General features: G+C 43.3%; 1 protein-coding gene across 4 annotated transcripts in view; it reads right to left on the reverse strand.

Moving 5' to 3' along the window:
- The window catches only part of TNFRSF10B (TNF receptor superfamily member 10b), a 50,349-nt gene extending 28,767 nt beyond the window's left edge, over positions 1-21,582 (reverse strand). For all 4 annotated transcript variants that reach the window (XM_005562831.4, XM_005562830.4, XM_074000498.1 and 1 more), the window contains exon 1: positions 21,297-21,582. In XM_005562831.4, the coding sequence (XP_005562888.3) occupies positions 21,297-21,446 (150 nt within the window). In that variant the 5' untranslated portion in view covers positions 21,447-21,582. The remainder of the gene's footprint in view (positions 1-21,296) is intronic.
- Positions 21,583-26,439: the final 4,857 nt, after the last annotated feature.

Raw genomic sequence — 26,439 nt, forward strand, 5'->3', positions numbered from 1 at the left:
TACCCATCAGAATGGCTACTATGGAAAAGATGAACAATAACTAGTGTTGGTGAGGATACGAAGAAAAGGGAGCCCTTGCTCACTGTTGGTGGGAATGTAAATTAGTACAGCCATTATGGAAGGCAGTATGGAGGTGCCTCAAAAAACTAAAAATAGAATTATTATATGATCCAGCAATCCCACTTCTGAGTATTTACCAAAAAGATTTGAAATTAGTATGTCAAGGAGATATCTGCACTTCCATGTTCATTGCAGCTCTATTTACAACAGCCAAGTTATGGAATCAACTGTGTCCATCAACAGATGAATGGATAAAGAAAATGTGGTATGTAGACAACACAGAATACTATTCGGCCTTTAAAAAGATAGAAATTTTGTCACTTGCAACAACATGTATGGAATTGGAATACATCATGCTAAGTGAAATAAGTTAGGCACAAAAAAAGAAATACTGTATGTTTTCATATGTGAAATTGAAAACAACTAGGCTGGATGCAGTGGCTCATGCCTGTAATCCCAGCACTTTGGGAGGCTGAGGTGGGGTGGATCACCTGAGGTCAGGATTTCGAGACCAGCCTGGCCAACATGGTGAAATCCTGTCTCTATTAAAAATACAAAAATTAGCTGGGCGTGGTGGTGGGCACCTGTAATCCCAGCTACTCAGGAGGCTAAGGCAAGAGAATCACTTGAATTCAGGAAGCAGAGGTTGCAGTGAGCTGAGATTGCACCATTGCACCCTGGCCCGGGCAACAAAAGCAAAACTCTTATCTCAAAAAAAAAAAAAAAAAAGGAAGAAAGAAAGAAATCAACTGAATTCAGAAGCAGAGAGTAGAATGGTTACCAGAGTCTGGGGGGTGGGGCAATGGGGAGATGATAGTCAAAGGTACAAAGCATCAGTTAGGAGGAATAAGGTTTTTGAGATCTGTTGCACAGTGCAATGAATATAGTTGATAACAGCATATTGTACATTTCAAAATTGCTAAAAGAATAAATTTCAAATGTTCTCACCATAAAAATGGTAAGTATTTGAAGTGATGGACATGTCAATTAGCTGATTTAATTATTCCATATTGTATGCACAAATTGTAACATAACTTTGTAACCTATAAATCCCCATAAATACATACAATTTATTGGGACTTGCCATGTTGCCCAGGCTGGTCTTGAATGCCTGGGCTCAAGCAGTCCTCCTGTCTCGGCCTTTCACAGTGCTGGGATTACAGGCATGAGCCACTGTGCCTGGCCATAATTTATTAATTTACAATAAAAATTTAAAAAAAATTTTTTAAAGGGCAAAAGACTCGAAAGACAGTTCTCCAAAGAAGATAAGTAAATGGCCCATAAGCACATGAAAAGATGCTCAACACCACTAACATCTGCTGTATTAAAAACAACAGCATGGAAAGTAACAAGTGCTGGTGAGGTGTGAAGAAACTGGAACCCTTGTGCCCTGTTGGTGGGAATGTAAAACACACACTGTGAAAAACAGTATTGTGGCAGGCCAGGTTTCACTAACTCAGCCCTCCATCACAATTGTGTCGGTACTGACTGAGTGGTTAAGTTAAATATTAAAAGCTAAAAAAAACCAGTGCCCTTATACAAAGGCTGGGATGTAACAAAAGCCCATCAAGAGTTTTGCCTAGGCCTTTCCTGGGCCTTAAAGCATGACAAAATAACGAAGGAATTCTTAACAGGACCCATTTAGGATTAAACAAGCTTTATAGGGGGTCCGAAGAAACTCTGCAGGCCTCCACAAACAAGTGTATGGGAGGTCTGAAGGAACTCCCCAAACCACCATGATTTAGCAGGAGACAAGAAAAGGGTAACCACCCCAGCACCTGGACCCATTTAGATTAAGTAAATTTACTGAGGCTCCAGGGGAAGGCCTTCAGGACTCAGACCTTAGTTATAGATTAAAAGAAGTTAATCATTTATGTCTTTAGGTGAATGCACTCTTACACGTAGGCATATAGCTTAGAAGGGATACAAACTCTGAAAAGCTTTGTAATTTTGAGTTGGTCTGGCGATAATTTCCAGGACTTCTCCCCGTAACCAGTTTCAGAAATAAAAACTCTCTTCTTCCCCAGTTCATCTACATCTCATTATTGGGTGAAAAGAAGTAGCAGCCCCACCCTCAGTTTGGTCTGGGAACAAAAAACTCTCCTGCCAGGAGATAAGAACAGTGCTGTGTTCAGCAGCTGGCAGCTTGCAATGAGACAGTCTTCAGGAGGATCCCAAAAGCTGTCGGGTGATGTTTCCCCTGGGAACCTCCAGAGGGCTGTTTATGTGCAAATCTGCACGTCCCTTTCTCTACTGGGGAGGAACGGAGATAAAGAGCGGACACGCTCAAAGGATAAGTCAATGGGATCCTATGCCAGGAGCCTATTGTTTTCCCATTTGGGCTTGGTAAGCCATTTGTCCGGTACTGCCAAGGGAAGCAATAGGGCTGGCTCATACACCCACTTTCCCTTTGGTTGATATCAGGTTTTGCATTAGTTTTGAGAGTCTGTTTTGCCGTAGTGCACTTCCCCTTGTGTTTTTCTGAAATGTTTCCATGTGTTTGTGTGTCTGTCTTGTTCTTTTTGATACCATGTAAACTTGAAAATGGGAAGTATTGGGTCCATCTCTGCTGAAAGGCCTCTGAGAAGGAGAAAGGTTTTTTTGAAACTCAGTGATTGAGAGTCAGCTTAATTAAAAGCTAACATTCAAAATGTGTATGTACGTGTGTGTGTGTGTGTGTGCACGCGTGAAGGCCTTTAAAAGGCCTTCATGTTTTTGGTTTTATTTCTCTCTCTCCTAGGGCCTTACCTTATGGTCAAACATTAACATCAGGTAAATGTGTCTATAAGGTTTTATTAAAAATTGGATTTAACATTAATAGTACACTAATGTAAAGGTGAAATGTGGCTTATTTAATATAAAAATTATACAGGAAGCATTGTTGAACATGAAATGGTGTTTGGCTTTCTTTGGGCTATATGTGCATAAATATGTTATTGGTATGTGTTCCAAGGTTATGGAAGACTCCTATAATTCTGATATATCTTAGTGTTTGTTATCAGTAGTAATTATAATTGTTATGTTAAAATTATTGTGTGCCAAGGCCGGGCGCGGTGGCTCAAGCCTGTAATCCCAGCACTTTGGGAGGCCGAGGCGGGCGGATCACAGGGTCAGGAGATCGAGACCACAGTGAAACCCCGTCTCTACTAAAAATACAAAAAATTAGCCGGGCGCGATGGCAGGCGCCTGTAGTCCTAGCTACTCAGGAGGCTGAGGCAGGAGAATGGCGTGAACCGAGGAGGCGGAGCTTGCAGTGAGCCAAGATCGCGCCACTGCACTCCAGCCTGGGCAACAGCGTGAGACTCCGTCTCAAAAAAAAAAAAAAAAAAAAAAAAAATTATTGTGTGCCACAGAGGTAACAGATAACCTTGTCGTCAATTGTGTCTTTAACTATGGAGTTAACTAAGAGTTCACAACTCTTGAAGAGTTAAAATGTTCATTAATATCAAACAGGACAAGAATTAACTGCATGAACTGAACTAATAGGAGACTGAAGTGATCTTTTTGACTTTTGGCTTAAAATGTTGCTAATCCTTTGTTTTGCTTTTCAGACTCAAGGAAAACTTTTCTTTTGAGCTATTAACACCTTTTAACAATTAAGTACAGTATACTTCTATGAACAAAATTTGGAGCATATTTGTTTCTCTCTACCTGATTTTCTCCAGAATTTGGAAACTATTTGTGAGTATTCTTAAGTTATGGCAATATAGTTATTTGCATAAGTGCAGTAAGAATCTGTTTTCTTTTGTTACAAGACACAATTGGAAAAACTGGTTATTTTACCAAGGCTTTGACTTTGCTCTCCTTTAAGGAATCAAACTTGACTTACGAAGCCAAGAAAGCCCTTGGAAACTGGCCTCATATTTTGTGTACGTAGACGCTGTACAGGGTTTCTGACCTGTGGTAAGTAAAGATTGTCACTTTCTGACAGGCCGGGAACCCCAAGTTATCTTAGAACCTCAAAAAGAGAGGAATTTGCCCAACTCATAGGTATTTGATGGTACAAATCCATGGTTGGGCTCGGCTTTAAAAGGGTCTTATCTCAGATTCCTTCTATGGAACAAAGTTCTATCAAAGCCAATTTAAAAGGCGTATGTAAAAAATAATTATTCTTGCTGCACGGTATATAAATAATTAGGACAAGTACAATAAAGCAAACCAGTCCTACCATGATTTGTCTTTTAGTAAAAATGGGAAACTAGAGAGAGAAAAAATATGTTTCAAAAACTATAGTTACACCTGTTGTTAAATTCTAGTCTTCCTCAATGTTTTTCAGTTTTTATTATTTTCTACAGTTTGGATTAAATTCTAATTTTTCTGGCTGCAAGTCTCAAAAATGTTTTCAATTTTTTCCTTTTTCTTTTCCTTTTTCCCCATTTCCCCTAACTGGAAATCACTGAAACCTAAGCTGTGCTTTCTTAAAGCCCTGTGAACTGAAAACTAGGTGTTTCAGCAGGCACTGCCTCTAAGCCCCTAAAACAGAGTGCTACCAGGAACAAATCGACCTCCTCCACTCCAGCAGTGCATCTGGTGACCCATAACGACGACCCTCTCTCAGCACGAAGTAGCCAGAAAGATTATGACGCCCCATCTCCCTACGATTCTCATGATAAATAAATATACAAGCATGATAGAAATCATGCACAAATTGACAGTGGGGATTGTGGCAGTCCAGTTTTCACTAATGCAGCCCTCCATCACAACTGTTTCAGTACTAATCAAGTGCTTAAGTTAACTATTAAATGCTTAAAAAAAAAAAAAAAAAAAAAAAAAAAAAAAAAAAAAACAAGGCCAGTGCCCTTATACAAAGGCTGGAATGTAACAAAAGTCCATCAAGAGTTTTGCCTAGGCCTTAAAGCATGACAAAATAATAGAGGAATTCTTAACAGGACCCATTTAGGATTAAACCAGTTTTATTGGGGGTTTTGAAGAAACTCCCCAGGCCTCCACAAACAAGTGTATTGGAGGTCTGAAGGAACTCCCCAAACCTCCGTGGTTTAGCAGGAGACAAGAAAAGGGTAACAACCCCAGCACCTGGACCCATTTAGATTAAGTAAATTTACTGAGGCTCCAGAGGAAGATCTTCAGGACTCAGACCTTAGTTATAGATTAAAAGAAGTTAATCACATGTCTTTAGATGAATGCACTCTTACATGTAGACATATAGATTTGAAGGCATATAAACTCTGAAAAGCTTTGTAATTTTGAGTTGGTCTGGCAATAATTTCCAGGTCTTCTCCCTGTAACCAGTTACAGAAATAAAAACTCTCTTTATTCCCAGTTCATTGGCATCTCACGATTGGGCGGCAAGAAATAGCAGCCTGACCCTCAGTTTGGTCCAGGAACAGTATGGTGGTTCCTCAAAAAATTAAAAGTAGAATTACCAGATGATCCAGCAATCCCACTTCTGGGTATATATCCAAAAGAACTGAAAGCAGGGTTTTCATATTTATAATTTCATTGAAGCACATATATACTGTCCTTAGAGCCGTCAGTTTTAAAACTACAAATACAATATTACCTTAATGCCCTACTATAATAAGTAGATTTACTTTGTTTATTCAGGACTTGTTTTTGCCTGATAAGACTCAGGAATTCCGAAATGTGAAGGTAAGTGTCTCAATTCTTTTTCTTGTAGCATGAATTAAGTGTATTTATCAATAACACTTATGACTATAGAATATAATAATTTGGCATATTATTCATATTACATATATATTATTCATGTATTACTTTTATTTTTAAAATAATTTAATTATGGCCGGATGCAGTGGTTCACGCCTGTAGTCCCAACACTTTGAGAGGCCGAGGCAGGTGGATCATGAGACCAGGACATTGGGACCATCCTGGTCAACATAGTGAAACTCCGTCTCTACTAAAATACAAAAATTAGCCAGGCGTGGTGGTCCATGCTTATAATTCCAGCTCTGTAATCCCAGCTACTTAGGAGGTTGAGGCAAGAGAATCGCTTGAACCAGGGAGTGGGAGGTTGCAGTGAGCAGAGATTGTGCCACAGCACTCCAGCCTGGCGACAGAGCAAGACTCTGTCTCAAAAAAAAAAAAAAAAAAAAAAAAAAGTTTAATTTGAGCTTTTTTTTTTTTTTTTAACTAATGAGATTATGGACATTAATGTACATTTTCTGGTAGGTATCTCTCTTTTTTCTTTTTTTTTTTTTTTTTTGCTATGACAATTCCAACTTCCCAGAGACCTCCCATTTGCCTTTTCATTAGGGTAAAAGCTTTGCTCTCATTAAAGTACAAAGGAATTCTTTGGAAGCAGATTGTTTTAGTTTCATAGTAGAGATGCATTTGATCATTTTAATGTGTAATCTTTTTGCACTATTCAGGTATAATTGTTTTCCTTTCTTTTATAATGCATAAGTTTTTGTGTTGTTGTTTTTTGAGACAGTCTTGCTCTGTCCCCTAGGCCGATGTGCAGTGGTATGATCTCTGCTCACTGCAACCTCTACCTATTGGGTTCAAGCAATTATCCTGCCTCAGCCTCCCGAGTAGCTGGGATTACAGGTGTGTGCCACCACGGCTGGCTAGTTTTTGTATTTTTTGTAGAGACGTGGTTTTGCCGTGTTGGCCAGGCTGGTCATGAACTGCTGGCCTCAAGTGATCCGCCTGCCTCGGCCTCCCAAAGTGCTGGGATTACAGGAGTGAGCCGCCGCACCCAGCTATAATGCATACATTTTCTCACCTTTGAGTAACAGTAAAGTTCATTTATATGTCCATCCCAAGATGACTTCAGTGCAAATGCTTTGACAGTACCTGGGTCTACAGATCATACTTGGCCTCTAAATCTTTCTTTTATATTTATTTATTTATTTGTTTGTTTATTTATTTAGAGACTGAGTTTCCCTCTTGTCGCCCAGGCTGGAGTGCAGTGGCGTGATCTCAGCTCACTGCAACCTCCGCCTCCCAGGTTTAAGCAATTCTCCTGCCTCAGCCTCCCGAGTAGTTGGGATTACAGGCATGCACCACCATGCCCAGCTAATTATTGTATTTTTAGTAGATACAGGGCTTTACCATGTTGGCCAGGTTGGTCTCAAACTCCCGACCTCAAGTGATCAGCCCACCTCGGCCTCCCAAAGTGCTGGGATTACAGGCATGAGCCACCGTGCCCAGCCCAAATCCTTCTTTCTGTTATTAGTAGAAAAACGATATAGAGTATTGGAATATCCTTATTCTGTTTTGAGTCCTAATTACTCATTTAGGTTTTTTTTTTCTTTTTGGAATCCTAGTTGCCTAGATGTTGGTTTTTGTTCAATCCCACCCAACAATATATTTGATTTGTTCTTTTCTGCCTAACCTGACAAACTTTCTTGTGCTTCTTCTTTGTTGGTTAGTTTTGTGAAGGGAATCATCATTTAAGACCACTGTTTACCTTTTTTTTTTTTTGAGAAGGAGTCTTGCTCTGTGGCCCAAGCTGGAGTGTAGTGGCATGATCGGGGCTCACTGCAACTTCCGCCTCCCAGGTTCAAGCAATTCTCTTGCTTCAGCCTCTCAAGTAGCTGAGATTACAGGCGCCCACCACCATGCCTGACTAATTTTTGTATTTTAGTAGAGGTGGGGTTTCGCCATGTTGGCCAGGCTGGTCTCAAACTCCTGACCTCAAGTGATCCACCCACCTCTGCCTCCAGAAGTGCTGGGATTACAGGCTTGAGTTACCTCGCCTGGCCGAGATCACTGTTTCTATGCTTGTTTTACACTTCATGTATTTTGAAGTGCATTAATTTACTTAGCATTCATGACTTGAATAATTTCACCAAATAAATACTTTTTGGTAATTTGTAATGAGTTCTTCCAGTTCTTATACTTTGCTTGGTACTTGTCATAAATATGTAAAGGTAAAAGAAATAATTTTTCTGTATTCTGGCAAGCATAATTTTATGTAATGAATCGTTCATTTTTTTCTTTAAAAAAGTAGAGTTTCAAACAGATATTGGTACACTCATGTTTATAGCAGTATTATTCACAACAGCCGAAAGAGGGAAGCAATCTGTCTCCGTCATATGAATGGATAAATAAAATGTGGTACATGCATACAATGGAATCTTATTCACCTTAGAAAAAGGAAATGCTGACAAATGCTGCAACATGGGTGAACCTTGAGGATATTACGCTACATGAAATAAACCAGTCAGAAATGATGAATACTGTCTGGGCGCGGTGGCTCACACCTGTAATCCCAGCACTTTGGGAAGCCGAGGCAGGTGGATTACCCGAGATCAGGAGTTCAGGACCATCCTGGCCAACATGGTGAAACACTGTCTCTACTTAAAATACAAAAATTAGCCAGGTGTGGTGGTGGGCGCCTGTAATCCCAGCTACTCGGGAGGCTGAGGCAGGAGAATCATCTGAACCCAGGAGGTAGAGGTTGCAGTGAGTGGCGATCACACCACTGCACTCTAGTATGTGTGACAGAGCAAGACTGTCTAAAAAAAAAAAAAAAAATGCAAATACTGTATGATTCCAATTATATGAGGTACTTAGAGTAGTTGAATTCATAAAAACAGAAAGCACGGTAGTTGTCAGAGGCTGGGTAAAGGGGAGAACTAGAAGCTGTTTAATGGGTACAGGATTTCACTTCTGCAAGACAAAAAGTGTTCTGGAGATTGGTTACACAACAATGTGAATGTTAACACAGCTGAACTGTACATTTAAAATAGTTATGATGGTAAATTTTACTAAATATGTGTAGTAATTTTATCACAAATAAATAGTTTTTAAAAACAGGTACCTGATAAGCTGTCTCCAAAATATCCTGTCAATGCCCCACTAAATACCAAAGAGTCACAGACAAGAGAAAACAACAGTACAGCTATTCAGGAGAGGATCTCTGTGCTATAAATGACATAAGAGCTATTGGAGAAATTTGGTGGTGGTGGTGGTGGTGTGTTTTTTCTGTTTTTTGTTTTTTATTTTTTTAGATGGCATCTCACTCTGTCACCCAGACTGGAGTGCAATGGCATGATCTTGGCTCACTGCAACCTCCGCCTACTGGGTTCAAGCGATTCTCCTGCCTCAGCCTCCCGAGTAGCTGGGATTACAGCTATGTGCCACTGCACCTGGCTAATGTTTCACATTTTTGGTAAAGATGGGGTTTCACCATGTTGTCTAGGCTTGTCTTGAACTCCTGACCTCAAGTGATCCTCCCGCCTCGACTTCCCAAAGTGCTGGGATTACAGGCATGAGCCACTGTGCCCACTATATTGGAGAAATTTGAATAAGGTCTGAGGATTAGTTGTAGTAATGTGTTGATGTTAATGCTCTCATTTTGAATGCTATGTCATGGTTATGGGGGAGAATGTTCTTATTTGTACAAAGTATGCACCAAAGTGTTGAGGAATGATGTGCATGAAGTCAACACCGAGTTTTCAGATGGTTCAGCGAAAAGTATTTGTGTAGTTTTTGCAAATTTCCTGTAATTTTGAGAGTGTTTTAAGATAAAAAGTGAAATTTAGACTATAAAAGTCAAAATGAAAACATTTTGTTGAGCTCAGTTCAACTGCCTGAATTTAAGCAAGACAAAATGCAGCCCTCTTCCATAAAAGCCTGTCCAGTATTTAGTGACAGCAAAGCTAACATGTGTCCCTCAAATTGTCCCTTCCTCTGGCTGGGCCCCCCCGGCTTCAGACATCTATGTCCCCTTTCTCTGCCGTCACATTCCTATTCTCTCCTGTCTTCCCTGGCTCTCCTTCTGATAGGTTCTCTCCTTTGACATTTTATTATGAAAATTTTCAAGCACTCAATAAAGTTTACAGATTTGTGCAATGAATACCCACAACAGCAAAATGCGTATATATTATATACATATATAAAATATATAATTTAGACTGTTTATATATATATATTTAGACAATTTAGACAGAGTCTCACTCTGTAACCCAGACCGGAGTACAGTGGCATGATCTCAGCTCACTGCAGCCTCCGCCTCCCAGGTTCAAGTTATCCTCCTGCCTCAGCCTCCCAAGTAACTGGGATTACAGGCACACACCACTATGCCTGGCTAATTTTTTTGTATCTTTAGTAGAGATGGGGTTTCACCATGTTGGCCAGACTGGTCTTGAACTCCTAACCTCAAGTGATTGAGGCCTTCCAAAGTGCTTACAGGCGTGAGCCACCACGCACGGCCAAAATGCATAATTCTCAAGTGTACCATTCAGTAAGTTTTGATAAATTCATACACATGTATAACCCAAATCCTTCATTTAAAATCATACAACATGAGGATAACCACAGAAAATCCCTATAGCCCCTTCTCAGGTAATCCTAATTGGCAACACCGCTCGAAGAAGTGATTAGTTTTTCCACGATCAATCGGTATTGCCAGTTCCAAAATCTTGAATACATATACTCATCTTCATGAGCCTTTTTTTTTTTTTTTGACCAAATCTTGCTGTGTCACCCAGGCTGGAGTGCAGTGCCGCGATCTCACCTCACTGCAAGCTCCGCCTCCTGGGTTCATGCCATTCTCCTGCCTCAGCCTCCCGAGTAGCTAGGACTACAGGCGCCCACCACCACGCCCGGTTAATTTTTTGTATTTTTAGTAGAGATGTGGTTTCACCGTGTTAGCCAGGATGGTCTCGATCTTCTGACCTCGTGATCCACCCGCCTTGGCCTCCCAAAGTGCTGGGATTACAGGTGTGAGCCACCGAGCCCTGCCTTTGTGAGCCTTTTTAAACTCAGCTTAATGTTTTCAGATTCATCTGTCATTCTATGTATGAGTAGTGTTGCTTTTTTTGTTGATAAACAAATTTCATTGTATACGTATGCCCCGATTATGCCATGTGCTTATCTATTTTTCTGCTGATAGATCTCTGAGCCATTTTCAGCTTTTGGCTATCAAAATTAAGACTGCCATAGAATATTCTTTTACAAGTTTTTTTTGTGGACATATGTTTTCAATCATCTTCCATTTCGGCTGGGCGCAGTGGCTCAGGCCTGTAATCTCAGCACTTTGGGAGGCCAAGGCGGGTGGATCATTTGAGGTCAGGAGTTCAAGACCAGCCTGACCAACATGGACAAACCGTGTCTCTACTAAAAATACAAAAAAATTAGCTGGGCATAGTGGCACATGCCTGTAGTCCCAGCTACTTAGGAGGTTGAGGCAGGAGAATTGCTTGAACTCAGGAGGCAGAGGTTGTAGTGAGTCGAGATCGTGCCACTGCACTCCAGTCTGGAAGATAGAGTGAGATCCCGTTACAAAAAAAAAAGAAAGATTTTGTCCATTTCACCCACGTTATCAAATGTATTTATTAGCCTAAAGTTATTGATAAGATCTCTTTATTATCCTTTTAATGGTGCATAGTTTTTAATAATAAACCATTAACTCCTGATTAACACTGGTACTTTGTGTTCTCTTTTTTCCTGTTAGTCTAGTTAGAAGGTTATTAATTTTGTTGATAGTCTTAGAGAACAAACTTTTGATTCAGTTTGATTCTTTTTATTGTTTATACAATATTCAATTACATTGATTTTTAACCCTCCTTGTTATTTCCCTTGGTTTTAATTTACACTTACATTTTATAATTTATTAATGGGGTTCTTCAGGTCATGGATTTTATTCAGTGCTTTTTTTCTTAATAGCTTTGGTGAGGTCTAATTCACATAATTAACAATTATATTCACATAATTCACTCATTTAAAGTGCATAGCTTAATGGTTTTTAATATACTCATAGAGTTATGCCACCATCACTATAATCAATTTTAGGACATTTTCATCACCCCCAAAAGAAACTCTATATCATTAAGGGCCATTCTCCATTTCCCTTAACTCCTATTCTTTTAACAGAACCATTGAAAGCTACACATTTTACTCTAAGAACCATATTAGTGGCCGGGCGTGGTGACACACGCCTGTAATCCCAGCACTTTGGGAGGCCAAGGCGGGCGGGTGATGAGGTCAGAAGTTCAAGACCAGCCTGACCAACATGGTGAAACCCCGTCTCTACTAAAAATATCAAAATTAGCTGGGTGTGCTGGTGCGTGCCTGTAATCCCAGCTACTCAGGAGGCTGAGGCAGGAGGATCCCTTGAACCTGGGAGGCAGAGGTTATAATGAGCCGAGATCACACCACTGCACTCTAGCCTGGGCAACAGAACGAGACTCCATCTCAAAAAAAAAAAAAAAAAAAAAGAGAAACATATTAATAGCTTCCCCACAAGTTTTGATAAGTTAAGTTTTCATTATCATTTATTTTGAAATATTTTTGAATTACTTTTTAATTTCTCCTTTGAACCATGGATTATTTATAAGTGTGTTGCTTAGCATCCAAATTTGGAGGTCTTTATAGACATTCTTATCTATTTCCAATTGAATTTCATTGAGATCAGAGAACATACATTATATGAGTTCTCTTTTTTAAAAGAGACTTTACTTAGACTTATTTTATAGCCCATATTTATAGCATATCTTTCCATTTATTTTTGTATTCTTTAATTACTTTCAGTAATGTTTTATAGTTTTCATTGCACAAGTCTTCCACCTCCTTGGTGAGTTTACTCCTATTTTATTATTTTTGATACTATTGTAAATGGATTTTTTCCTAATTTCTTTTTTTTAATTGTTCATTGGTAGTGTATAGAAATGCAATTGACTTTTCCAGTTGATTTTGTATTCCGCTTCTTTGATGAACTCATTTTAGTATCATTAAAGAAAAATTAAAAACACAGTTTAGATATACCCCATGGCAATCACCCATAACCATGTAGCCAAAACTTAAGACATCCTGATATCCCTGAAACATTAACTGTAATCATGAAAAAAACCCGCAAAATGTAAGTTTTACACCTTCGTCATGATGTAATGTGGTTCAGTGAAATTAAATCAAGCAGTGATAGAAAAATCAGCTTAAACAGCTCTGATTGCCTTTTAAAAGAATGTAAATTCATAATAGTCAATCATGAAATTGTCAAAATACATCCTCCTTTATACAGTGTCCTATACCTACTGTAAGGCAAGTTTCTTACCACTTGGTTTGAAATCTCCCAGATTGCAATCTGTCCTGTCTCTTACTGAACAACAATAAATTTCAAAATTTTAAAAATTTGATATGATTTTATTTTTGGCAGTTTAATTTTTGTGAACTTTTGTGATTTTCTACCAGTAAGATCATATTATTTGAAAACGCAGATTTTACTTTTTCCTTTATAGTTCAGATGCTTTTATTTCTTTTTCTTGCCTAATTGTTTTGGCTAGAACTTCCAGTACTATGCTGAATGGCAAAGGTGGGTGGGTATCCTTATGTTGTTTTTAATCTTAAAGGAAAAGCTTTCCGTCTTTCACACTGAGTATGATGTTAGCTGTGAGGTTTTCTTACATGGCTTTTATGATGTAGTGGGAGTTTTCTTCTATTCTTAGTTTGCTGAGTGTTTTCATCATGAGAGGGCTTTGAATTTTATCAAAGGTTTTCCCTGTATCAATTGAGATGATCATTTGTCTTTTTCCCCCTTCATTCTATTAATGCAATGTATTACATTGTTCAATTTTCATTTCTTGAAACATTCCTGCATTCCGGAAATAAATCCAACTTGGTCATGGTGTATAATCCATTTAAGGTACTGTCGAATTATCTCTGATAGTATTTTGTTAAAGATTTTTGCATCCATTAGGGATATTGGGATGTAGCTTTATTTTCTTGTAGTATCTTTATCTGCTTGGGTATCAGAGCAATGCTGGCCTCACAGAAAGAGTCAAGAAAGGTTCCCGACCGGGCACGGTGGCTCAAGCCTGTAATCCCAGCACTTTGGGAGGCCGAGACGGGCGGATCACGAGGTCAGGAGATCGAGACCATCCTGGCTAACACGGTGAAACCCCGTCTCTACTAAAAAATACAAAAAACTAGCCAGGCGAGGTGGCAGGCGCCTGTAGTCCCAGCTACTCGGGAGGCTGAGGCAGGAGAACGGCGTGAACCCGGGAGGCGGAGCTTGCAGTGAGCTGAGATCCGGCCACTGCACTCCAGCCTGGGCAACAGAGCGAGACTCCGTACCAAAAAAAAAAAAAAAAAAGAAAGGTTCCCTTCTCTTCAAGTTTTTGAAAGAGTTTGAGAAGTAGTGGTATTAGCTCTTCATTAAAATTAATTAAGCTGGTTAGAATTCACTAGTGAATTCTGTCAGCTTAATTAATAGTTTTGAAGAATCAATGTTTGTTTTGTGGATTCTCTCTATGGTTTTTCTTTTTTTCTTTTTCTTTCTTTCTTTGAGACAGTGTCTCACTCTGTCACCCAGGCTAGAGGGCAGTGATGTGATCTTGACTCACTGCAACCTACGTCTCTGGGGCTCAAGTGATCCTCCCACCTCAGCTTCCCGAGTAACTGGGATCACAAGTGTCCTCCACCAGGCCAGGCTGGTTTTTGTATTTTTTGTAGAGACAGAGTTTGGTCTCAAACTCCTGGCTTCAAGCGATCCTCCTGTCTTGGCCTCACAAAGTGCTGGGATTATAGGCACGAGCCACCACGTCCGGCCTCTACTGTTTTTCTATTATCTGTTTTATTTATTTTTCTTCTAATAATTATTTCCTTTATAATGCTAACTCTGGGTTTGGTTCATTCTTTTTCTAATTCCTATATTTGTAAACTTTGCTTGTAGATTTAAGGTCCTTCTTCTTTTTTAATTAAACCATTTCTGGCTATAAATATCATAGGTAGAATCAGATACTATATATGCTTTTCTGTCTGGTTTCTTTCAGCATAATTATTTTGAAATTCAGTCATATTTTCATGTGCATCAGTACTCTGTTCCTTTTTATTACTGAGTTGTATCACAGAATTAATATGATAATATCATAAAATGTAGGAGACTTGAAATAATACAGATTCATTCACCTCCACTACTGATTCTTTCTGCTATAGTTGTCTCAGGCATGTACATATGTTACAAACCCTACAAAGTGTTACATTATTTGATATTTTCAAGAAAGTAACAGGAAATAATCATTCTTTATAGGTGCATTTATATTTCTATTGCTGATGATCTTCTTTCTTTCCTTAAGATCCATGTTTCTAGCTGGGCGAGGTGGCTCATACCTGTAATCCCAGCACTCTGGGAGGCCAAGGTGGTGGATCACCTGCGGTCAGGAGTTTGAGACGGGCCTGGCCAATATGGTGAAACCCCGTCTCTACTAAAAATACAAAAATTAGCTGGGTGTGGTGGCAAGTGCCTGTAATCCCAGCTGCTCAGGAGGCTGAGGCAGGGGAATCGCTTGAACCCAGGAGGCAGAGGTTGCAGTGAGCCAAGATTGCGCCATTGCACTCCAGCCTGGGCAACAACAGTGAAACTGTCTCAGAAATAAATAAATAAATAAATAAATAAATAAATAAATAATCCATGTTTCCATTTCATTTCCTCTATTCAGATTGAAATCTTAGCATTTTGTGTACTGCAGGTCTGTGAGCAGTGATGTGTCCATACGGTCTCCAATAGCACATTCAGGTTCCTAATTCTTTTTTTTTTTTGAGACGGAGTCTCGCTCTGTCGCCCAGGCTGGAGCGCAGTGGCCGGATCTCAGCTCACTGCAAGCTCCGCCTCCCGGGTTTATGCCATTCTCCTGCCTCAGCCTTCCGAGTAGCTGGGACTACAGGCGCCCACCACCTTGCCCGGCTAGTTTTTTGTATTTTTTAGTAGAGACGGGGTTTCACCATGTTAGCCAGGATGGTCTCGATCTCCTGACCTCGTGATCCACCCGTCTCGGCCTCCCAAAGTGCTGGGATTACAGGCTTGAGCCACCGCGCCCGGCCTCAGGTTCCTAATTCTTAAAGCCATTTATGCCCATTTACTCCTTATTTGGTAATGACCTCACCCAAGTATCAGATTAGAAGCACTAGAATCCACCACGAACCTCTTTCCTCTTCTTACCAAACCCATTGCATCACTGGCCTGCATTATCATCATTTCTCTGAGATCCGTCTCAGCTGCCACTTGCCTTCTTCACGATAATGCAACCTGACCCTCACCCTAACCACTAGGACCCATCCCAAATGCTGCCCAGGCCACACTTGAGGTCACCCACCTAATCCACTCTCCACTGGGTGAACAATGATCTCTAAAGGGTGGATCTGATGGGGAACGTCCCCAGTGAAAACTTGACAATGGCCTTGGTGACTCTGGATGTGCGTGATCCTCCACACTCTATTCAGATCCTGTGTTCTGTCCTTGGCCTGCCTGCCACACTCCCCACCTCTCACGTTTAACGCTCTCTATGAGCAGGTTGAGGACACAACATCTGCATTAGTGCAGCTTCCTAGAATCCACATTACCCATTCATTCACTCATGGAAGACATGTAGGCGCCTGGTGACCACATATGCAAGGAGCCATGGCATATCGGGAACACGACATGGCCCTTCCTTTCCTTAGCACAGTTTCCATTCACAAGAGCTGAGGCACAGCCATCATTAACCGCAAAGTCCACGAACTTGTGAAGAGTCTGGAGGGGCTGCTCAGGCAGAAGCGACAAATGCCATCGGTGGTAGGGACAGTAGTGGACATAAAGGAAAGAGTTCATGCAGACAGAATCCCAGACAGACAGGAAGCCAGTGTAATGAGGGAGGGGAGTAAAAACAAGAGAGGTACTGCTGAATTAATGTTGTAATATGATTACAAAAGGTAGGAGAGTTGAAATAATATAGATCCATTCATCACCATTCACTCTTTCTGCTGTGCAGGACAAGGCTGTGCCATCCGTGGGCCTCTCTGATTGAGGGAGAATGGGCATGTGGCCAGAGATGTGTGATTGTGTTGGGCCACAGAAATGGGCTCATGGGGGTGTCCATGGGCATAGTTAAGAGAGAGAAGGAAAACAAGAAGAAGGGAGGCCAGCGGTTTGGCTTATTCAGTTCTTGACCCATTGAATTCTAGGAACCCTGCCTCCTCCCGGACATGAGTCATTGGCGGGGCTTCCCTGTCTTGTGACTCACCCACCTGTGACAGAGGCTCCTTGCTTTATACCAAGTTTGAGCCTAATGCCTGCTACTATTTCTCATCAAAAATTAACCCGAGTAACCTCCTCTTTCTTCTCTGAGTCACCCACATCCTTAAAACTGCCCTGGATAATCACAGTTCCTACATAGGTTGTTGTGTGAACTGAAAGTGTTAATATGTGTGGAAAGTGCTTAGAACACAGAACTTAAACACATGCTCTGATTACTATGATCATTACCCGCAATGTTGATTTTAAGCAAACCATATTATCCCGGCCACACTACCATGACCTGCAGCCTTGGGACTGCACAGCCTCCTTCTGTCAGTCAAATATGGAGGGATGACATCTCTGGAGCCAGCACAGCCAATCTGGAGGTAGGGGAGGTGACAGTGGTGGGACCTCATGCTTCCTGATAGTTATTGAGGTCCCTGCTGTCATCTGCTCCACCGGACTGTGGGCTCCAGGGAGCAGTATTCACACAGGGCTCATTTGTCCTTCCCCAACTCAGGCACAGATTTTCCCAGAGTAAAGGGCTCCTCGTCTACCTGATAAATGAATCACTCCTATCCCCACCGCCAAGCACAGACAGTGAGACTAGCTGTGGCCTTAGCTCACTGCATAAGGACAGCCTCCAGCTGCAGCAGGGGCAGAGGACCCTGTAGAGCTCTGTAGACTCTGTTGAGAACCACAGGCAGGAGCTTCCAGGGGCCAAGTGCAGGGCAGAGATTGGGAGAAGCAGCTGCTCCTTGCAGAGGACATGTCCAGTGTCTGCTGAGACGGACTGTGGGTGCCTGAGAAGAAGCCACCCAGGGAAGGGAAGATTAGATTGCGGCCCATGCAGGGCTAAGAGATCTGCATGTTCCTGTTCCCCTTCCCACAGTGGACAGACCACATGCCAGGGGTGCTGGCTAGTTACCATCAGAAGTTGACCACTATACCCTTAGTAGTTAACTAAATGAGCCTCTGAATAAGGAAACTGAACACAAGGTTAACTACATATGGTTATATGTAGTTAAAAGCTAGTATCAGAGGAGCAAACTGATCCTCAGTTTTCTAATTGTGACCAGAGTAATACTCAATAGACTTTGAAAGAACGCAATGATGTTCAGTACCTAAGAAAGCAAAATTCACAATGCCATGCAATAAAAAATTACTATGCATGGAAAAAAACCAAAAATGTCCCCACAGGCAGGAAAAAAAAATGCAATCAACAGAAACAGTGGCATGATAACAGATATAATGGTGTTGATACATTAAAGACCTTAAAACAGGTCATCTAAAGCTTACAAATGTACTCAAGGATATTTAAAAAAGAGAAAAACAAAACACACATGCCCAAACTCACAGGCTGGGCATGGTGGCCCAGGCCTGTAATCCCAACACTTTGGGAGGACAACGTGGGAGGATTCCTTGAGCGCAGGAGTTTGAGACCAGCCTGGGCAACATGGTGAAACCCGGTCTCTACTAAAAATACAAAAATTAGCCAGGCATGGTGGCAAGCGCCTGTGGTCCCAGGTACTTGGGAGGCCGAGGTGGGAGGATCACTTGAGCTCAAGAGGTTGAGGCTGCAGTGAGCTCTGACTGTGCCACTGCACTCCAGCCTGGGTGACAGAGTAAGACCCTGTCTCAAAAAAGAAAAACACATAGAAGATCAGGAAATAAATGAAAGATACTAAAAAAGCCAAAAGAGAACATCTAAAGTTCAAAAAAAAAAAATCTGATATACAGTAGATGAGATTAACAGCAGGTTACATTCTGCAGAATCAGATCAATGAACTTGAAGAGCCCTCACTGGGAACTACTCAAAGTGAAGCACAGAAAATGATGGGGCAAAAAAAAGAATAGATACTAAGTTAACTCTGATACAAAATCTAACATTCTAACGTAAATGTATTAAGACCACGGTCACCAGAAGAGACAGACAGAGTATTTGAAGAAATAATGGCTGAAAATCTTCCAAGCAGAACATAAACTCGGCCGGGCACGGTGGCTCACGCCTGTAATCTCAGCACTTTGGGAGGCTGAGGCGGGCGGATCACGAGGTCAGGAGATCGAGACCATCCTGGCTAACACGGTGAAACCCCGTCTCTACTAAAAATACAAAAAATTAGCCGGGCATGGTGGCGGGCGCCTGTAGTCCCAGCTACTCGGGAGGCTGAGCCAGGAGAATGGCGTGAACTCGGGAGGCAGAGATTGCAGTGAGCCAAGATCGCGCCACTGCACTCCAGCCTGGGCGACAAAGACGACACTCCATCTCAAAACCAAACAAACAAACAAAAAAACATTAACTCTAAAACCCCAAATCCAAGAAATTCAACATAACTCTGTTGTGGCTTCCTTCCTTCCTTCCTTCCTTCCTTCCTTCCTTCCTTCGTTCCTTCCTTCCTTCCTTGTTCAACACAACTCTGTTGTGGCTTCCTTCCTTCGTTCCTTCCTTCCTTCCTTTGTTCCTTCCTTCCTTCCTTCCTTCGTTCCTTCCTTCCTTCCTTCGTTCCTTCCTTCCTTCCTTCGTTCCTTCCTTCCTTCCTTGTTCAACACAACTCTGTTGTGGCTTCCTTCCCTCTTTTTTTTTTTTTTTTTTTTTGGAGTCTTGCTCTTGTCTCCCAGGCTAGAGTGCAATGGCACCATCTCTGCTCACTGCAACCTCTGCCTCCCGGGTTCAAGTGATTCTCCTGCCTCAGCCTCCCAAGTAGCTGGGATTACAGGCGCCCACCTGGCTAATTTTGTATTTTTAGTAGAGACAGGGTTTCACCATGTTGGTCAGGCTGGTCTTGAACACCTGACCTCATGTGATCTGCCCGCCTCCGCCTCCCAAAATGCTGAGATTACAGGCATGAGCTACCGGACCCGGCTGTCGTGGCTTTCTTTACAGAAAAATCTCCAAGGAGAACATAAACTCTAAAACCACAAATAAGAGAAATTCAACACAACTCAGTTGTGGCTTTCTTTACAGAAAAAATCTTCCAAGTAGAAAGAACATAAAAGTCGAAAGCCAAAAATCCAAGAAATTCTTTATAGAAAAAAAACACAACAGGGCAAACAAACCAAATCACTGCAAACCAGTGCTAAGAAAAATCATAAAAGCAGCCAGAGACCAAAGATCCACCACCCACAGAGAAGCAAGATGCCGTGGGAGCCTAGGCCCACAGAAACCACAGCAGGAGGGGGAGGCCGAGGCCCCTGTACACCTTCCTCACCAAGAGGATTCCGCCCTCCCTCCACTCAGAGGTGATACCAAGGACACACAGTGGTGTGGGGTGGAAACACTGAACTCAGCATGAGGTGTGTAACAATATCCCATAAAACTCCAGTGCTTCACACTGGTATTCTTTAGGCCAACACCAGCATTCTCTTGACCTTACTTTCACGCTTCCTCCTCTCCCTTCCTGCCCCTCTGTACAGTCTTGAGTTAGGTCTCGGCCCACAGACTTCCCCTCGCTGAGCTACGGTCTCCTCCTCTGTAAAGTGTGACGATTCACAATCTCTCCCGTCGCTGAGCACACCGTGCTGTTCCCTACAAAGCCGACCCTTTGTCCCTTCCCCATTATCACAGATCCTTGCCGAGAGGTGGCAAGAAAGGCTCTTGCCAGACCAAAATGCAGCTGCTGTTATCAAGCAGGTCAGGCCCCAAGTGCCACAGACTCCCTTCTCCTAAATCTCATTTTCCCAAGGAACCCCAAACACCGGCATTGGCGATGAGCGGCCCCGCGCGCGTAGGGGCGCAGCCGCTAAGGAGAGGAAGGGTCCTCTCCAGCTGCGCCCGCAACCGCTCCCGCGCGCGGAACGGAACCACTGGGACGCAGCGACCACAGGGGAGTTCTTCACTGGTCGCGGGTTCAAAGCGATCTGCAATGAGCACCTTTAGGAATTCATTCGAAGGCGCAAAAGGAAAAGAAATTAAGGCAGGAACTGATCGAGGAAGGAAGGGAGGGAAAGAAAGAAAGGAAGAAAGAGAAAAAGAGAAAGAAAGAAAAAGAAAGTAAGGAAAGAAAACAAAATCAAAGTCCGAGGACGTCTCTGTGGCTTCACGTGGCTTACTCGGGAATTCCCACCTTGTCGCGCACCCTCACTGGATTCGGGAATTTACACCAAGTGGAACGCGCGCTCTGCTCCTTCGAGGCCCGGGTCGCTCCTGCCCAGCCCGGGGACCCGGCTCTTCCCCCGACTCCGGCGACTGGTGCGTCTTGCCCGGACATGCCCGGCCGCAGGCGACCCGGGCCACGCACCCCCATAGTGTCCCCCTCTCTCCCTGCCCGCTCCCGGCGCCAGGAGCGCTCTTCCCCAGCCAGGGACCGCGGCGGGGACTCACCGACAGCAGGACTGCGGCGGCTGCAACGACGAGCACAAGGGTCTTGAGGACACGGAGCCCAGGCCTGGCTCCCCGCGCCTCCCTGGGTCCTGGGCCGCGCCCTTTCCGGGCCCCCGAAGCGGCCGGGGCGCTCTGTCTCAGTTGTCCCATGGCAGGAGGGAACGCTCTTCGCCCCCCAGGCCCGTAGGTTTCAACTCTTAAAGTAGATCGGACGTCAGTCCGTGTATTTTGTGGGCACAGAGATTGCGGGGTTCGCGGGACACGTGCTGATTTCTGTGTCCAGGATGAGTTGGGGCGGCGCGGCTGTACTTTCACAGCCCCCAGGCAGGCGTCATTCGGGGCGGGGCGAATCAGAGCCAATACGCAACTGCAAATTCCGCCACAGGTTGGTGACAAAAAATAAATAAATAATAAGAGCCTTGTCAATGTAACGCTCTGCAAGCCCGTCCAAGTGGGGCGGGGAGGGGAAGGTATCGGAAAGTAACCTTCGCCCTGGCGGCTGCGCCCCGGGCTGTGGTTTGTTTCTGGGTCCTGTCTGCGCCAGGACAGGCACCGAAACTGGGGGAGAATGAGTTGAGGGAGGCGCCTGGGGAGTTGATGCCTCCCAGGGTCGCGCGCTTGGCTGTGAACAGACAGGGTCTTGAGGTTCAGAGTCCGCTTTCCAGGCGCGTCCTGATCCTCTCCCCTTCCCAGGGGCACCTGTCCTTCCTGTTCTCTTGTTTTCTCTCTTTCTTTCTTCTTTCCTTCTTTCTCATTTCTTTCCTTCCTTCTTTCTTCCTTCTCTTTCTTTCATTCTTTCTTTTCTTTCTTTCTTCTTTTTCTTTCTCTTTTTCTTTTCCTTCCTTCCTTCCTGCTTTCTCTTTCCTTCCTTCCTTCCTTTCTTTCTTTTTTTTTCTTTCTTTCCTTTCCTTTTCTTTCCTCTCTTTCTTTCTTTTTCTTTTCTTTTGTGTGGTTTATTTTTTGAGACAGTCTCTCTGTGGCTCAGGTTGGTGTGCCGTGGTGTGATCCCGGCTCACTGCAACCTCCGTCTCCCAGGTTCAAGCAATGCTCCCATCTCAGCCTTCTGTGTAGCTGGTACTACAGGCCTGCACCACCACACCTGGCTAATTTTTGTAGTTTTAGTAGGCATGGTGGTTCACTATGTTGGCCAAAAGACCATTGAACTAAGGCAGGAGACCACCCCTCATATTGTCTTATGCCCAATTTCTGCCTCCAAAGAAAGAAGAAGTAAAAACTAAAAGGCAGAAATGAAATCCATAGGCAGACAGCCCAGCACCATGCCCTGGTCCTGGTAGTTAAAGATGGACCCCTGACCTAAGTGGTTACGTTATCTATAGATTCCAGACATTGTATGGAAAAGCATTGTAAAAAATCCCTGTCCTGTTCTGTTCCGTTCTGATTACCGGTGCGTGCAGCCCCCTAGTCACGTACCCTCTGCTTGCTCAATCAATCACAACCTTCTCACATGGACCCCCGTTAGAGTTGTGAGCCCTTAAAAGGGACAGGAATTGCCCACTTGAGGAGGTTGGCTCTTGAGACAGGAGTCTTGCCAATGCTCCCGGCCAAATAAACCCCTTCCTTCTGTAACTCGGTGTCTGATGGGTTTTGTCTGCAGCTCTTCCTGCTACAGAACCCAACTTACGCTCACACCTAGTCCACAGATGTGTCTGTGTCCCTGCACCCTTGCTACACTTAGCTTTCATTTGTCACTAGTCTAGGAAATAAAACATGATACATCACATTCTTAGGTATTTTCATTCCTTCATGGTACTAGGGATTTTCAAGGATACAGGAGTTTTTGGTACTGGGAATAGATGACCAAGGGATCCAGACAAGACAGCAGTGGAGGGCGGCAGGGAAGACTGAATTCTCAGCTGTGCACTTGGAAAACCGTGGTCAGCTGGGGCCAGTCCCTGCCACCCACCATGCCTGTGAATGGAGATAAGGTCTCTGTCCTCAGGCTGTCAGGAGGACATCAGATGAGCCTGGAGCTGAGCTCAGTTCCTGACCCCAGGTCCTGGCTCTGTCAATGCTGGGCTGGTCCAATCTCTATGCCAGGTCCTTCCACCCCATCCCTCTCTTTATCAAAACAGGAATCAAGAAGATCCGAAGGCTCAGCTTTCAGGTTGTCAGAGTACTGAAACTGGAGGCTGTGGATGGCTGGGCCCTGCCATGCTCCCAGTCCAGCTTTGTGACTCTGGTGTGGCCCCAGCTCCTTCCTGTAAAATGAGGAGATAAAAATCTTCAGCAGCTCTGTGTAAACTTCTGCAGGCTCTGTTAACAGGTCTGGGAGGACAAATTGCATCCTCAGGGCTGGTGTCAGTCACTCTGGACTCTGGATCCCCAGGGCACATGTCCTCCACCCAGCAGAGGCTGCACCTTCTCCTACCTGCACCTCAGTACCAGCTCTCTGAGCTTGGGGCAGAAGCTTCTGAAGACTGGGGTGGAGCACCATGTGGAGAGGCCATGGAGGAACAGAGGAGCCAGAATTCAAATGAGGACAGCAATGGCACTGCAGGGTCACAGCCTGGTTTACCTGCCACGCTTCCAGTTGTCCTTCTGGTGGGTGCCCAGCCCATGCCCCAGTTTGAAGAGTGAACAGGAAAGGTCTCAATCCACGTGGCCACAGATGGCTGTTCACCCAGCCTCTACTGAGAGACCACGGTCCCGGTTCCGGTCCTCTGTCCTGTATCCAGGAGTGGCAGGGCAGTCAGGCTCTAGCTTCCAGGTTGGGGGTGGGGAGAGTGGGGACAGTGGGGACAGTGCCATGCCCTGAGCCTGTGCTGTTGGGCAGCTGGTGTCCTGCTCCCAGCCAAGGACTGCACATCTTCATGTAGTGGATTTTCCTAACAACCCGGGGAGATGAGGGTAGATCGTTTTCCATGTTTTACAAGGGGCAAAATGAGATTCAGGTGCAATGTCTCCAGCAATTTTGGCCTCACCTTCTGTATAATAGCAGCCATATTTGGGCCTCTGCAGGGCTAGAGTTCTCTGAGCAGCTGCTTCTCTGATCTCTGTCCTGCACTTGGCCTCTGGGAGCTCCTGTGGGTCCTCAGCAGAGTCCACAGGGCCCTCCCTTTGCTGCAGCCTGGAGCCTGTCCTTAGGCAGTGAGCTGAAGCCACCACTGCACTCACCTCATGGGCTTTTGGGGAAAATGATTCACCCAGGAAGTAGACAGTGAGCCCTTTACTCTGGGAACACCTGTGCCTGGGGTCTGCTGGCGGCAGGGAGGACAAACAAACCCCATGTGAATCCTGCTCCCCGGAGCCCACAGTGTGGAGGGAGAGGTGACACTAGGGGACATATAACTAATAGGAGGTAGCATGAGGGAGGCCTGAGAGCTCACCACCCTGGCCTCCCCCTCCTCCAGAGAGGCCGTGCTGGAGGGAGGCCGTGCAGCTGTAAGGCCATAGGATGTGGTATTGTTGGCCTGGAAGATGTGGTTTGATTACAGCCACCAATGAGGGTCATGGAGGGAAGCTAAGTTCCCCTTTAAGTGTTGGTTTGTTTGTTTGTTTGTTTGTTTGTTTGTTTGGCTGGGCCTGAGAATTAAATTGACATAAGACAGATCCACAGGAGAAAAGCACACAAATTAATATGCAAATTTTACATGGCACAGAAGATATAGTGAGAGTCAGTTACTTATATACTGAATTAGACCAAGTAACTTGTGAAGAAGCAAGTAAATATGTGGAGGCTAAAAAGATGAGTGATTCTATTCTTTTTTTTTTTTTTAAATATCTGCTCCTTTAAGGAATAAAAAAGACAAGCTTACCTTTTAAAATGTATTTTATATATGTATACAATCTAAATTTATTTTTCTCTCCTTATCCCTGAATACTTTATTATTTTATTTTACTTTAAGTTCTGAAATACATGTGCAGAACATGCAAGTTTGTTACACAAGTATATATTTGCCATGGTTGTTTGCTGCACCTAACAACCCATTATCTAGGTTTTAAGCCCTGCATGCATTAGGTATTTATCCTAATGCTCTCCCTCCCTTTGCCCCTCACCCCCTGACAGGCCCCAGTGTGTGATGTTCCCCTCCCCATGTCCAAGTGTTCTTATTGTTCAACTTCTACTTATGAATGAGAACATGCAGTGTTTGGTTTTCTGTTCCTGTTTTAGTTTGCTGAGAATGATGGCTTCCAGCTTCATCCATGTCCCTGCAAAGGACATGAACTCATTCTTTTTTATTGATGCATAGTATTCCATGGTGTATATGTGCCACATTTTTTTATCCAGTCTATTATTGAAGGGCATTTGGGTTGGTTCCAAGTCTTTGCTATTGTGAATAGTGCCACAGTAAACATACGTGTCCATGTCTCTTTATAGTAGAATGATTTATAAATCCTTTGGGCATATACCCAGTAATGGGATTGCTGGGTCAAATGGTGTTTCTGGTTCTAGATCTTTGAGGAATCGTCACACTGTCTTCCACAATGGTTGAACTAATTTACACTCCCACCAGCAATGTAAAAGTGTTCCTATTTCTCCATAGCCTCACCAGCATCTGTTGTTTCCTGACTTTTAAAATAATCATCATTTTAACCGGCGTGAAATAGTATCTCATTGTGGTTTTGATTTGCATTTCTCTAATGACCAGTGATGATGAGCTTTTTTTCATATGTTGGTTGGCCGTATAAATGTCTTCTTTTGAGAAGTGTCTGTTCATATCCTTCACCCACTTTCTGATGGTTTTATTTTTGTTGTTGTTGTAAATTTATTTAAGTTCCTTATAGATTCTGGATATTAGACTTTTGTCAGACAGGTAGCTTGTAAAAACTTTCTCCCATTCTGTACATTGCCTGTTCACTCTGATGATAGTTTCTTTTGCTGTGCAGAAGCTCTTCAGTTTGATAAGATCCCATTTGTCAGTTTTGGCTTTTGTTGCCATTGCTTTTGGTGTTTTAGTCATGAAGTCTTTGCCCATGCCTATGTCCTGAATGGTATTGCCTAGGTTTTCTTCTAGGATTTTTATGGTTTTGGGTTTTACATTTAAGTCTTTAATCCATCTTGAGTTAATTTTTGTACAAGGTGTAAGGAAGGGGGTCCAGTTTCTGTTTTCTGCATATGGCTAGCCAGTTTTCCCAGCACCATTTATTAAATAGGGAATCCTTTTAATAGATTGTTTGTTTT

Source organism: Macaca fascicularis, chromosome 8 (assembly GCF_037993035.2).
Source record: "Macaca fascicularis isolate 582-1 chromosome 8, T2T-MFA8v1.1".
Classification (NCBI taxonomy): Eukaryota; Metazoa; Chordata; class Mammalia; order Primates; family Cercopithecidae; genus Macaca; species Macaca fascicularis.